The sequence below is a fragment of the Aquarana catesbeiana genome, linkage group LG01, assembly GCF_042186555.1.
Source record: "Aquarana catesbeiana isolate 2022-GZ linkage group LG01, ASM4218655v1, whole genome shotgun sequence".
Lineage (NCBI taxonomy): Eukaryota > Metazoa > Chordata > Amphibia > Anura > Ranidae > Aquarana > Aquarana catesbeiana.
This window is the reverse complement of record NC_133324.1, coordinates 875,212,384-875,227,992: the sequence shown is the minus strand read 5'-3', so window position 1 is coordinate 875,227,992 and position 15,609 is coordinate 875,212,384. Positions and strand designations below refer to the sequence as shown.

General features: G+C 43.2%; 1 protein-coding gene across 1 annotated transcript in view; it reads right to left on the bottom strand.

Annotated features, from left to right (window-relative positions):
- Window positions 1-15,609, bottom strand: part of ZBTB49 (zinc finger and BTB domain containing 49) — a 91,934-nt gene that overhangs the window by 9,750 nt on the left and 66,575 nt on the right. The window contains exon 5 of the mRNA XM_073610181.1: window positions 11,675-11,748. Within this exon, the coding sequence (XP_073466282.1) occupies window positions 11,675-11,748 (74 nt within the window). The remainder of the gene's footprint in view (window positions 1-11,674; window positions 11,749-15,609) is intronic.

Genomic DNA, 15,609 nt, shown 5'->3' with positions numbered 1-15,609 from the left:
TTCGTAGCTGGGGGGTGTCTGTAGTATGCCTGTAAAGGGGCGCATGTTTCCCGTGTTTAGAACAGTCTGACAGCAAAATGACGTTTCGAAGGAAAAAACCCATTTAAAACTACTCGCGGCTATTGCATTGCCGGTCCGACAATACACATAGAAGTTCATTGATAAAAACGGCATGGGAATTCCCCACAGGGGAACCCCGAACCAAAATTAAAAAAAAAAAAATGACGTGGGGGTCCCCCTAAATTCCATACCAGGCCCTTCAGGTCTGGTATGAATATTAAGGGGAACCCCGGCCAAAATTTAAAAAAAAAATGACGTGGGGGTCCCCCTAAATTCCATGCCAGACCCTTCAGGTCTGGTATAGATTTTAAGGGGAAACCCGCACCAAAAAAAAAAAAACGGCATCGGGTCCCCCCAAAAATCCATACCAGACCCTTATCCAAGCATGCAAACTGGCAGGCCACAGGAAAAGAGGGGGGACGAGAGTGTGCCCCCCCCCTCCTGAACCGTACCAGGCCACATGCCCTCAACATTGGGAGGGTGCTTTGGGGTAGCCCCCCAAAACACCTTGTCCCCATGTTGATGAGGACAAGGGCCTCATCCCCACAACCCTGGCCGGTGGTTGTGGGGGTCTGCGGGTGGGGGGCTTATCGGAATCTGGAAGCCCCCTTTAACAAGGGGACCCCCAGATCCCGTCCCCCCCCCCCGTGTGAAATGGTAAGGGGGTACTTACCCCTACCATTTCACTAAAAAACTGTCAAAAATGTTAAAAATGACAAGAGACAGTTTTTGACAATTCCTTTATTTAATTGCTTCTTCTTTCTTCTATCTTCCTTCATCTTCTTCTTCTGGCTCTTCTGGTTCTTCTCCGGCGTTCTCGTCAAGCATCTCCTCCGCGGCGTCTTCTATCTTCTTCTCCTCGGGCCGCTCCGCACCCATGGCATGGGGGGAGGCTTCCCCTCTTCTCTTCATCTTCTTCTTCATCTTCTTCTTTTCTTCTCTTCTTCATTTTCTGCTCCGCATCCATGCTGGCATGGAGGGAGGCTCCCGCTGTGTGACGGCGTCTCCTCGTCTGACGGTTCTTAAATAACGGGGGGCGGGGACACCCGGTGACCCCCGCGCCCCTCTGACGCACGGGACTTCCCTGTGGCATTCCCCGTGACGTCACAGGGAAGTCCCGTCAAGTCACCGTGCGTCAGAGGGGGGCGGGGTCACCGGGTGGCCCCGCCCCCCGTTATTTAAGAACCGTCAGACGAGAAGACGCCGTCATACAGCGGGAGCCTCCCTCCATGCCAGCATGGGTGCGGAGTGGCCCGGAGAAGAAAATGAAGAACAGAAGAAGAGAAGAAAAGAAGAAGAGAAGAAGATGAAGAGAAGAGCGGGAGCCTCCCCCCATGCCATGGGTGCGGAGCGGGCCGAGGAGAAGAAGATAGAAGACGCCGCGGAGGAGATGCTGGACGAGAACGCCGGAGGAAGAACCAGAAGAGCCAGAAGAAGAAGATGAAGGAAGATAGAAGAAAGAAGAAGCATTTAAATAAAGGAATTGTCAAAAACTGTCTCTTGTCATTTTTAACATTTTTGACAGTTTTTTAGTGAAATGGTAGGGGTAAGTACCCCCTTACCATTTCACACGGGGGGGGGGCCGGGATCTGGGGGTCCCCTTGTTAAAGGGGGCTTCCAGATTCCGATAAGCCCCCCCGCCCGCAGACCCCCACAACCACCGTCCAGGGTTGTGGGGATGAGGCCCTTGTCCTCATCAACATGGGGACAAGGTGTTTTGGGGGGCTACCCCAAAGCACCCTCCCAATGTTGAGGGCATGTGGCCTGGTACGGTTCAGGAGGGGGGGGGCGCACTCTCGTCCCCCCCTCTTTTCCTGCGGCCTGCCAGGTTGCGTGCTCGGATAAGGGTCTGGTATGGATTTTTGTGGGGACCCCACGCCGTTTTTTTTTTTTTTGCCGCGGGGTTCCCCTTAAAATCCATACCAGACCTGAAGGGTCTGGTATGGAATTTAGGGGGACCCCCACGTCATTTTATTTTTTATTTTGGTTCGGGGTTCCCCTGTGGGGAATTCCCATGCCGTTTTTATCAATGAACTTCTATGTGTATTGTCGGACGGCAATGCAATAGCCGCGAGTAGTTTTAAATGGGTTTTTTCCTTCGAAATGTCATTTTGCTGTCAGACTGTTCTAAACACAGGAAACATGCTCCCCTTTACAGGCATACTATAGACACCCCACAGCTACGAAATTTAAAGGGATATTACACTTTTATTGTTTGACTTTAAGCATTATTAAAATCACTGCTCCTGAAAAAACATCCATTTTTAAAACTTTTATTTGCATTGATCCATGTCCCCTGGGACAGGACCCAGGTCCCCAAACACTTTTTATGACAATAACTTGCATATAAGCCTTTAAAATTAGCACTTTTGATTATTCATGTTCGTGTCCCATAGACTTTAACGGTGTTCGCGTGTTCGAACGAACTTTTTTCCTGTTCGCATGTTCTGGTGCGAACCGAACAGGGGGGTGTTCGGCTCATCCCTACTTGCCTTATACAATCTAGCCTATCTTTCAGGAGCATAGGAATCTCTAAGTCAAAAGCATCCTTATCTCTTAGGCTGGGCTTCAACAATTAGCAACCATAAAGCAGGATGGTAAACTGGTTCCTTGGACAGAAGATCTGGTCAATCTGGAACAGCCCATGGGGCCTCTGCCAGGAGTCTGATGAGGTCTGAGTGCCACAACTATCTGAGCCAATTCATTGCTATGAGACTCAATAAAATACCTCCAAATTGATCCTGCAGAGTAGAGGAGAAGTGGGTTCCAGATAAGGAAAGCATAGACCAGGTTGTACTGAACCCCCCCCCAAGCCACCAGAACATCCACTACCATTGCCATTTTGCTGGTAAACCTAGAGGAGAAGATCCAAATCCAGTGTTCCCCACTTGTGACAGAGGTCCTGAAACACCTTAATGTAAGAGTCCAATCTCTTGGGTTAAGGCATTACTGATGAGAAACTCTGCTTTTTTAAGTCTGGGAGCTATAACAGCATAACTCCTCATCCCATATCCAATCTGCAGCAAAGGGTTTAGAGGCTGCCACAGCTGCAGTAAAGTCTGAAAAGGATGCAAGAGGAAATGGTTGGATAGCAGCTTTTTTTGTTTGCCAAGGTACAATTCCTACTGTAAGTGGCAGTACAACCCAGTTGTCTCCAATTTAAATGTTCAGTTCAAAAGGGGTGTAAAGAGTTTCAAACCGAGAGTCTGAAGGAAAGCAGATACTCACTTTAGAAAATCCATAGTGCTCTGCAAATCATATGATAGGAGTTCACCCTGAAATAGTTACTTGTAAAATGAAGACTCTACATCGGTATTAAAAACACATATATAAAACTTATGTTAAAGAGCTTATAAACTTAAAAAAATAAATTTCACTCAAAAGCATTAAAATTTTCCTGGCCAACAGTAAAAAAAATCTCCAAAGTGGTTGTAAACCACTTTTTGCTACAGGTAAGCCTATAATAAGGCTTACCTGTAGCTACCCTGGATATCTCCTAAACCTGCACGGTTTAGGAGATATCCCCTGTATCTGCATGTGCTGACGTCATTGGCACATGCGCACTGAAGCAATGACAGTATGTGCCGCTGCTTCAGTTAGACTGTCAGTAGACCCGCCTCCGGACCTCTGAGAGGTGAGCCCGGCTGGTCAGATGCAGAATCTGCTCTGTGTGGTATTAGTCTGGTGACTCGACGAAAGAAGAGAATTGTTGGTGGAACCAAATCAGTCAGGGGGGTTTGGCCATGGAAAGCTTCTCTTAGACTTAAAGGATTTCACACAGAAACTCGTTTACTGTGTGGAGCAACACTGACCAGCAGTTGCTGGGCCTTAACAGCTGCTCACTTCTTTAAAAGGGAACATCTGAATGCCACCATATTCCAGCCTATTACGGTCTGTGACTGGCGAGGTTGGTGGTCCCTATGCTGATCATCTAGAAGGGTTTTTCTTGGAATCTTCCTGTGGCCCCTCATTTGGATAAAGGCCCTGGCCAGGTATAGGTCGCAAGCATTTATAGCTTGCCATCTGGTAAGCGAGCATTTTTTATGGTTTATCACTGGTGGTGCGGTGGAGGACGAATTTCACTATTTTGGACTGTATTTTTAACCTTTTGGTAGACCCTTGAAGCATTACCTACCCACTTTATGGACAATTCATATTTCTTTTTATACTGCTGATTGCAATATCACTGGTGTATGATTTGTGATTTTAAGTTTATTTAGCGCTGCTACCCATTGCCTATTTATGTTTGTGTGTATCTCACTTCTAGCAGCAGCTTTTTTGATTTTTCTTGATTTTTTTGTCAGCACTATCAATTAGTTCATTTTAATTAAATCACAGCGCGGTATTTTCTGCTTGTTCAGTTAGACTGTGCCTTTACCGGCGGCTCCCATGCGCAGGAGTGATGTCATCGCGGCTCTGGCCAATCACAGCGTTGGAGTCCGCGATACCCAGAAGTAACTCCAGGAGCAATGTCGCTGGCCGGAGCGGTGAACGAGGACTGCTGCGGGGGCTTCAATCTAAGGTAAGTAATACATAATGAGCTAGTATGCTATGTATACTAGCTCATTATGCCTTTTTTCTTGCAGGTTTTTTTTTTTGCTTGTTTTCTTCGTGGGTTTACAACCACTTTAACATTTAGGCTAGGTTCACACTATGTGCGGTGTGGGGCACAGCAGGGGGTCTGGTGCGTCCCTGTTCACCATTTCAGGTCCGAATTAGGTCCGAATTTTTGTCTGAATAAGGACCAGAAGGAAGAGGGGCGAACATGGATGCGGCCAGAAGTGATTATTTTTTTTTTTTTTTACACTTTGTTTGCTTTCAGCAATGAATTTCGTTATAAGCAAGCATTTTACTGAATGAAATTGATTCATTAAGTCTGTTTTGTTGTGATTAGCTGTGAATGGGCAGAGCTGATCACATAGCACAGATGAGCTGTGATTGGTCCAGTCTGTACCATGTGATCACTGTGACCAATCACAGCTAGCAACCCAATTGTACACAATGGGTGGCTTGAAAGGAAGCGGGCTTCATTTTCAGGTGTCACATAATGTGCTAGTATGCCAGCGGTTTAGACATTAATGGCTGTGTGTTGAGTTACTTTGAGGGGACAGAAAATTTACACTGTTATACAAGCTGTACACTCATGACTTTACATTGTAGCAAAGTGTCATTTCTTCAGTGTTGTCACATGAAAAGATATAATAAAATATTTACAAAAATGTGAGGGGTGTACTCACTTTTGTGAGATACTGTATGTAATGCAATACTACACATTTAAATAATTTTTGGGTTTAATGACACTTTAATTCCCATGCTTTTGGTGAGTAAATGCTCTATCATGAAGAAGTGACTGATTCTAAGATAAGGCCAAGTCATATGACCGGATGCCACAGCTTCTATATGACTGCCAAGATCTCTAAACCCTTCACTGGTCTTCTGACCTAGCACAGTCCCAGCCCAATTGTGCAATTTTTCTTGTTTTTTTTCAGTTTTGCTTACTTTATTAAATAGGAATGCTTTTTTACCTATTGGCCCACTCTAAATCTTTTGGGTACTTTTTGTAAATTATACCTTTTAAACCAGTAATTAGTAGGATATCTAAACAGTCTGAGCTGTCATTTAATTATGTTAAGTCCTCCTGTCATTTAACTGGGTTATATCACAGACTTCCACGGACAGACTGTCTACCTTGGGGCCAACTTCTGTAGCATGGAGCTTCCAGGAACAGATGAGCTGCACCTGGCCCAGCGGTAGGCCACAGCATGAAATCCCAAGGAATATTCAAGGCAGTTGATGAGGGGGAGGGAAAGCCTTTGAACAACAGCTGTGCTTTTTGCATTAAATTGAAAGGTGCCATCATAGGCATGGTGCTTCAGAGAGATCTGGTCCATTTATTTGCCTTTTTTGGTGTTGGATAATAATGCGCCACCAGTTAAAATTTGGTCATTATATAGTATGGACTGGCTGAGGACATTACATAGAAAACAATAGTATGCAAATCTGCGTGTAAAGAAGTAGGTATAATTAGCTACTTCCCGCCCTGCCACTGCATGCATGTGGCAAGGCTGGAGCAGCATCATTCTCGGAGGATGCCCCCCCTCCCCCGAGCAGTATAGTGTCACTATGGTGACAATTCACTCCTATGGTGACAGTATGTTAAAAAATTTTTTTTTTAAAAAGTACATATATTATTTTTTTAAATACTGTTACCACAGCAACTGCAGTTTCACTATGGTGACATCATACTGCTGTGATCATGTACAATGGCTTGCTGCTCTGATATAACTGTATGTCAGTGCTGCCAGCCTCTGATCACCACTACAGCAGTACAATGTCACCAGTGCTGCCAGTCAGTATCCCTAATCACCACCACACCAGTCACAGTGTCCCTAATCACCGCCACGTCAGTCACAGTGTTCCTGATCACTGCCACTCCAGTCATATTGTCCTTAGTCTCCGACACACTAGTCATATTGTCCCTAATCACCTTCTGTACTTGCTGGCCAGTGAGCATGGCATTCCTAGGGGCAGCCACATGCCAGTAGGATAGTCTTGTTTGGCTTATAGGAACTGGGACTGCTCCAGGGCCCCCAAAAATGTGATAGGTAGTCAGGAAATTAGATGTGTAATTTATGCCCCTGGAACGCCTGAAGGTGATCTTTGGATTTTGGGTCCCTCTATATGGCTAGGCTTTGAAAAAGTCTCACACATGTTGTATCACCATACTCGAGAAAAATATTGATGAATCAAAAAAAAGCAGCTGGCAATCACACAACAGAACATTTGTGTAAAAACATATAAAACAACAAAAGATTGCAGCGCTAGCGTCTAATAAATAAAACTGGATAATAAATAGAGAAAAGTGTCCATATAAGTGTCCAAACACTCCTCGTGATTCCTGGAATAAAGGATAACAGAGACACCCAAAGTGCACCTTCCACCGTGAAGTATAAAAGTTGTGCCTTTACCGGATAGATAGACTCCACGTTATATGAGCCTAGCAAAGAATGGATTCACACACCCCATCAAGGATCCATCCATGGAAAGCAGACGAAGATGGCCTTGCTGGTTTTTCCACTTTCCTTTTTTCTCTCATGCAAGTGATACAGAACCGATTACCGATTTTCATCAAGGCATTACCATATGTATTACGATTGTTAAAAACTTCCCTGAAGAAAGAGCTTTAAGGACTCTCAAATGCATTGGCGATTGGTTTATATACAACATTGTTACTCACATTTAGTGTTTTTTTTGCCTTGTGGTCACAGACCACATTTTTCATGTTTTTTGTATGTATGTTTTATACTGTTAATTTCTTTAAAAAAACTTTTTTGATACTAATAAATACAGTATATTTAATACTATTATTTCTGACCTCTGCATATTACTTGAGCCTAAAAAGTCTCCTTTTCTGGGGTCTCCTGGCGGCGCTCCTGGCCAGTCCTCTTCTTGAGTGCCCCCACAGAGTGCGGCATTCCATGGGGGCACTCGTGCAGGCACGCTCCCGTGGGCTGCTGCTGCATCCATTGACACAGACAGCAGGACTCAACCCCGCCCCTCGTGTCACTGGATTTGATTGACAGCAGCAGGACCCAATGGCTCCTGCTGCTATCAATCTATCTAAGGAGGATCCGAGACAGTGGCTGGAGCTGCTGTGCTCGTCCCTGTCGCTGGAACGATCAGGCTTAGGTAAGAAAAAGAGGAGATGTCTGGGGGGCTGCTACAGTACAAAAGGTTTTCCACCTTAATGCATGTAATAAGGACCCATGCAGGAGGTAAATAGAAGAGAAGATTCAGGGATGAAAAGGCTACAAGCAAGTAAAAAAGAGCTTTTTAACAGGCAGTTTTTTAAAGGATAGCAATTAGTTAGAGGCTGGTGGGTGGGAAGGGTGGCAGAAGGGATCATTTTTTCACAGAATGGGTCTTTAAATTTTCATTGAAATGTCTGTTGCTAAACCTATGATCTGTTAGCCTGCTGGTCAGCCACACTGCTGACCAACAAGGTCAGGAGAAAGCCAAAGTAATACAGTGCAGCCAGAAAGTATTCGCTGTGCTTCACTTTTTCCGCATTTTGTTATGTTACAGCCTTATTCCAAAATGGATTAAATTCATTATTTTCCTCAAAATTCTACAAATAATACCCCATAATGACAACATGAAAGAAGTATGTTTGAAATCTTTGCAGATTTATGAAAAATAAAAAAATGAAAAAAAAATCACATATACATAAGTATTCACAGCCTTTGCTCAATACTTTGTTGAAGCACCTTTGGCACCAATTACAGCCTCAAAAATTTTTGAGTATGATGCTACAAGTTTGGTACACCTATTTTTGGGCAGTTTCTCCCATTCTTCTTTGCAAGACCTCTCAAGCTCCATCAGGTTGGATGGGGAGCGTCGGTGCACAGCCATTTTCAGATCTCTCCAGAAATGTTCAATTGGGTTCAGGTCTGGGATCTGGCTGGGCCACTCAAGGACATTCACAGAGTTGTCTCAGAGCCACTCCTTTGTTATATTGGCTGTGTGTGTACTCAGGGTCATTGTCCTGTTGGAAGATGAACCTTTGCCCCAGTCTGAGGTCCAGAGAACTCTGGAGCAGGTTTTCATCAAGGATATTTCTGTACATTGCTGCATTCATCTTTACCTCAATCCTGACTGGTCTCCCAGTTCCTGCTGCTGAAAAACATCCCCACAACATGAGGCTGCCACCACCATGCTTCACTGTAGGGATGGTATTGGCCTGGTGATGAGCGGTGCCTGATTTCCTCCACACATGATGCTTGCCATTCAGGCCAAAGAGTTCAATCTTTGTTTCATCAGACCAGAGAATTTTGTTTCTCATGGTCTGAGAGTCTTTCAGGTGTCTTTCGGAAAACTCCAGATGGGCTGTTGTGTGCCTTTTACTGAGATGTGGCTTCCGTCTGGCCACTCTACTATACAGGCCTAATTGGTGGAGTGCTGCAGAAATAGTTGTTCTTCTGGAAGGTTCTTCTCTCTCCACAGAGAAATGCTGGAGCTCTGTCAGAGTGACCATCCGGTTTTTGGTCACCTCCCCGACTAAGGCCCTTCCTTATATTTTAAACAAACTCAGATCTTGCTATTTTGCAGTGGATTACACTCTAAAAATCTTTTTAGATTGATACTTTGATATGGTTCCCCCAAGAGCCCCCCCTTCAATCTTGTTTGCTACATCAAGTAGCATAAGCAATCCAAGGCCTGTCATTCATAAAAAATGAATGATTGTTTTCCTTAGCTCTGTAAAAATGGAAGCTGAAAATCAGTACAGTGTATATGTGAATATTTATATATCTGTATTTATTTTTTCCTTCTATTGGTTGAACTAGATGGACTTGTGCCTTTTTTCAGCCAAACTACAGTATGTAACTATGTATACTCTCTTGACTTTTCACCATTCCCCATTGTATTTCTTGATATTTTTGTTGAATACATGATTGAACATCAAAATTTCTTTGTGTTTTGTACAAGTATATCACCTTTATGTGTAGGCACTATGTCAATGAAATTCTAATGTTTGCCTGGTCAAATATGTTGAAAAAGGGGTGTACTCACTCTTACTTTTTCACATGACTACCTATAAACTACATATCTCTGAAGAAGATGTGTTGAAAGCAGAAAAAAAAAAACAGCAAATGTAAGGATTTGAGCAACTCTGACAAAGGCCAAATTGTAATGGCCCATGTAGTCTGATCCAACAAAAAGAGATACTGGAGAACAAATTGCTGAAAAAGTCAATACTGGTTCCGATAAAAAGATGTCAGAATACACAGTATGTTGTGTATAGGTTTGGGTAGCCGCAGACTGGTCAGGGCTGCCAAAAAGTGTCTACAATGGACATATGACCATCAGAACTGGACCAAGAAGCAATGGAAGAAGGTGTCTGAGATGTTGATTTGGTCTCTAATTTCTCCAGATCTCAATTTGGCACCTTTTGGGGGGGGGGGGGGGGGGACGGTCAGCTGACAGGTACCCTTCCCCAGTTCCGGGAGACAGCGCCCTCGGAAGTTCGGTCCGCTCCTCCTTCCTCCGCCGCCGGGCCAGTTAGAAAGCGCATTCTGCTTTGCGCATGTGCAGTAGGGAACCAGCTGTGAAGCCAAAAAGCTTTACTGCTGGTTCCCCTTACGACGAATGGCGGTGACAGCACCCAGCAGCCGATTCGGAAATCGGCTGGGGTGTCGACATCGCGGGCTCCCTGGACAGGTAAGTGTCCATATATTAAAAGTCAGCAGCTATAACATTTGTAGATGCTGACTTTGTATTTATTTTCTCCCAGGCGGAACACCGCTTTAAATACTTTATATTTACCAGACTTAAAGGAGTATATTTTTACATTTTGACATAATAATGAATGAATATACAAAAGTATTATACATTCTCTTTAAGTAACATAACTCAGTAAGTATAAATATAAATCTGCAACTGAAGATTTTACCTCCAGCACCACCTGCTGTTAAAAATAAGCCCTGAAGCAGTTCTGTATCAGACCTGTTGTATTGTAAAATAACCTTAATGCAAGATCATGGTAAATCTAGTAGTAGTTATTCACATTCAGCTGCACTTCTTCTGTAATGCTGATTATGTGTTGTAGCTTACCAAGTTACTTTTTCAGTTACAAGAATGTCAAGAAGTTATGTTCCTGATACTCTAGGAATTAAAGAAGTGGCTTGTAAGCTACAAAATGTCTTCAATATTACAGAACAAGTGCAGTTGAATGTGACTAACTACTATTAGATTTACCATGAACTGGATAAATAAGAACCTGCACAGAAGAGATTATAAGATACTTTAATATATTAGGGCCTGTTCACACCATTGCAGTACATCAACACGTGCGTTACTGCAGCACGCTGTATCGCGTGTTACGTGCACTGGAGTAATGCATTCTGAATGGAACCCAATGTACTTTCTTGAAGCACTGTTGTTTCAACACATGAAAGAGTGGTGCACTGCAATGCAAAAAAATGCTGCATGCACAACTGTTGGTGTTTTGGTGCAACAGGCTGCTCTAGGGCAGGGGACTCCAAACTTTCCAAACAGTGGGCAAGTTTACTGTCCCTAAGACATTAGGGGGGCCGGACTGTGGCCATCGGGAGTAGAAAAGGGCCCAACATCAGTGGGAATAAACAGTGCCCCATCTTTGGTGTCAGTGGGAGAAATTGTGCTCCTTCGTTGGTGTTGGTGGGAGGAGTTGTGCCCCATCGTTGGTGTCAGTGGGAGGAATTGTACCCCATCATTGGTGTCTTTTTGCCCAATTGTTGGTGTCATTGGGAGGAATTGTGCCCCATTGTTGGTGTAATTGGGAGGAATTGTGCCCCTTCAATGGTCTCAGTGGGGGGGGGGGGGGATTAATGTTGGTATTAGTGAATGAAATGGTGCCCCAAGGGGCCTGATAAAAGCAAGCAAAGGGCCGCATCTGGCCCCCGGGCCGCAGTTTGGAGACCACTGCTCTAGGGCAAAGTAGTTAATGTGCAACACAACACTTGTTTAACTTTCTGCAGCGGACAGGGCTGGTGTGAATAGGCCCTAACATTTGCTGATTAGAGCGAGCAATGTAGAAAGAAAACTATTCATATATGTGAAAATACCCTGTTGATACCTTTTGCCACAGATTTCGCATATGTATGGTTTTTCACCAGAGTGCCTTCGTAAATGAGTCTGAAGATTTCCAGCCTGCAAGAAAGACATTTGTGTCATGTTCTGCAACAAAGGAGAAGCCAAGGACTTAGAGCTGAAAATGATGTTTCTCTTCCTTTTACTAAGGAACGTAATTGTTTTGTCTCACTAGAATTTATGTTTAGGGCAAATTCTTTTTTCATTTTCACCATAGTTCAACATCGGGTCCATTTTAAACGTAACCGCCCTAAACATAACATGATTTGTTTGTTTTGGAAGGAAACTAAAAGTGACAATATTTATTCTCCAAAAGTAACCCACTACTTATTGGCCCTCTAATCTAGATTTCATTAAAATATTTCTTACAGTGTTTTTCTGCTTCCTTATAATGTTCTCGGTAAATTTCTGAGCATCTCCTTTTTTGTTTGAAACAAACAGTGCGCATGTTAGTTGTGGTCATGTACACTGGAGATCCCATAGTTATTAGTCTTTAGTCCAACTCAGGAATGTGCAAGAGAGGGTGGCTATGTTCCTACAAACAGTGGGACTATGGAGAACACCCTCTAACATGAAGCTTAATCATAGCAACACAGGCTGAGAGCAATAAAAGGTACTTTTTGAGTTTAGAATACAAACCTGAATAGATTTTTTTTAAAACCAGAATTGTGTGTCACTTTAAGAAGGCAGAAAAATATTTTGCTAATTTTCACCATTTTTTATGAACTGATTTTTTTTGACATCACAGCTTTCCATGTCAAACTTTTTTTTTAAATTGTGCTAAAAAATTAGGAAAAGCCAGTGTCAGAAATATGGACAAAAAAGGCCCCATACTGTACAGAAAAAAAAAACCTAAAATGTAAAATGATTAGCAAGCAAAGTGCCCCACCTGCTGGTAATGACTCGCTATGACTTTGGGATTTTAGTAAAGCAGTGGAGCAACTGGGGAAAATGGCAAGAAAAAAAAACAGATCAATGAACAACCATTCTAAGAAAATTCACACCAGAAATGCACGTTTTAAACCGCAATGTGCCGATATGATCAATAATCACGTTAGATAGAAAAACAAGGCACACAGCTCCAGGAGAACACAGTCAGATAATTATAGAAGTTCACCTTTCTGAATTTATAAATACACATTTTTTGCAGGTAAAAAAAAAATTTGCATTTATTATTTTTTTTAGGAGCCTGTAAGGCACTGCACCCTCGATCAGCAGATCACAGATGCAATGTCAGGCTCCTGCAGACTGTCAGTGTAGCTCTCTGCCTGTACCTCCGATATGGGTAGACAGTTACTGAATGACAAGAAGAATCAATGAACTACTAGAGCACTCACCAGCACCCATGTAGTTCATTGAAAACTACAAGCAGACAACCACAAAGATGTCGGTAGTAGTTCATTCATTCATTCATAGAACTCTGTAAATGAATGACGCGGCCGTGTGGGCAGAGCCCCGTGCGGCCACATTCTTTTCAAATTGTGACAGTGGGTGAAGGGAGAAGATCCCCGGCTCGCTGTCACAATTAGAAGGAGGATCAGGGAGAGGCTGCAGGAGCGGGACATGTTACATGTTTCACCCTAAAAACAGGTGGAGCATGTAACATGTTCCCAATGGTGAACTTATACTTTAAGAGCTCACTCCCACCCCAAAATAAATGAATGAGTGGGTACTGAGCAGAGATCTTCACTCATTTGCAAGAAAAGCTCTATGTATAAAAATAACATTAAAAAGTGTTCAGTTACCGTTTCTGTGTATAAAATGTAACCATCCATTTCAGTTGGGTCTGCATTCCTGACTGCACAAATAAGGACAGATGAAGCAGTCATCAGAATACTGTCTACACCCGAGGATGTGACCTTATTGTTGGTTCCACAAAGAATGGAATCCCACCAGTATTACATATTACATAACTGTTTCTTGCAGTTTATACATGTAAGTGCTTACATAAAATAGATGTTTTTTTTTTTTTAGTTTTGGATAGAGAGAAGATGGATCAATAATAGATTTTTACTGCTGTCTGTGCCCCCATTAGAGAGATTCTCCCCCTCTATATGTCCTGTTTACCGTCCATTATTGAAATTGAAATCAAAAGAAAATTCCACATTTTGGGTTGTCCCCAGAAAAGTAATAGAGGAGAGATTTTCCTTTGGGGACACTAGTTCTGGTGACCTGAGGGGCCCCAATGGATCTTCTTAATTTGCAGGGATTTCCTCCCACTTCCTGTTATGGCTATGGGACAGGAAGTGAAGGTAAATCTCCCCAATGAGACACAGATTGAAAAAAACCTGACGGGGATATAACCCTCCCGAACTCTATCTAAAAGTTAATTAACATTAAAGTCTTACTAAACCCACAACAGTAAAATCAGTCTGTATATGCAGTAAAGCTTGTTTGTTATACTCACTGTGGAGCCTAAGGGGTTAATCCTCTGCATTGTGTAAAAAGGCTGTTTGATCCTGTCTTCTCTGATCCTCCCCTTCTTCTGCAGTCCCCAAACCATCTCCTGAGTACAGAGCCTTGGAGACAAGCTGCACATGCTCAGTTTGGTGTGTATTGCTAGAGTTTTTTTTTTTCCTTGGGAGAGTCCATGTGATCAGCACATGGCCAATCAGCACTGTCCAGACAGAGGGTCAGGGATCCTGCAGCCTCATAGGACAGAGGATAATGAAAACTCCTCCTACAAGCTTTAACCAGACACTGATAGAAGTCACAAGACTGTGATATACTGCTGATGAGAAAAAAGGTATTTAGCAGTTTATATTTACTAAAATTATTTCCATGTTCTGTGTACTGTGGGAGACCAGATATAGTGAATGCAGGGTCCTGGGTGTAGTAACACTTTAATGAATGTCCTCTACCTTCTGTCTCTATGATGTATTTGTTTGATGTACTTCATGTGGCTGTTGGTTCTTAATCCTAGCTGTCACTAATAAACACAACATGAGGTTGCAGTGTTCATCTACGATGCTATTTATAAGTGTATCTGTCAGATTGCATTATTTAATAAAAAACAGAATAGTATTAAAACACTGTACCAAATAAAAAATTAGCTATCATGTCAAGGAAAAGTGTATGTTAAAGTGTTACTAAACCCAGGACCCGACATTCACTATATCTGGTCTCCCACAAAACTGCTAAATACCTTTTCTCATCAGCAGTATATAGCAGTCTTGTGACTTCTACCAGTGTCCGGTTGAGCACTGGTTAAAGCTTGTAGGAGGCGTTTTCATCCTCCTCTGACTATCCTATGAGGCTGCAGGACCCCAACCCCCCCACAAAGCTTCCTGTTCTCTGTCTGATTCTGGAGATCTGTCCTCACTGTGAATGTGTGCAGGGATCTGTTAGATCCAGGAGCCACTGAGCGCAAAGCTGTCCCTTGTAAACACAGAAGGCTTCTGTGTTTTACATGTGACAGCAGAGAACAAAAGGTGAGAATTGGAGGTGGCGGAATGGAATTCCACCACGTTCCAGCTACAAAGTTAGGTGCGAGGGCCACATGACGAGGCCTGGTGGGCCGCATTCCTGCCATATGAGGTCAAACCTAAACAACACTTTCAATCTGTACCCAATCAGGCAAGCCCTTGCATTACATAGTTGAAGGTAAATCTAAATGAGATCACACAGAAATTGTACAATAAAATTCTTTAATGTATGGTCAGCCTGAGTTTGCTGCTTGGAGATAACGTATGCCACGCCAAGGTTTCCTCATCTCAGGCTGTGAAGGGCGGAGTATAGTAATTGATTGACCATCCGCCCTCACATCTTCCAGGTTTAGTGATGTTTGTGTAATCACAAAGCTCCACCCCCTTCCTCTGTATTCAGAATAACAGGGAGAGGGAACAGTCACATGACTTCTAATATTGCTTATAAAATAAGGTATTTTGATACTTTCGTAGCAACAATACATGGAAGCTGTTT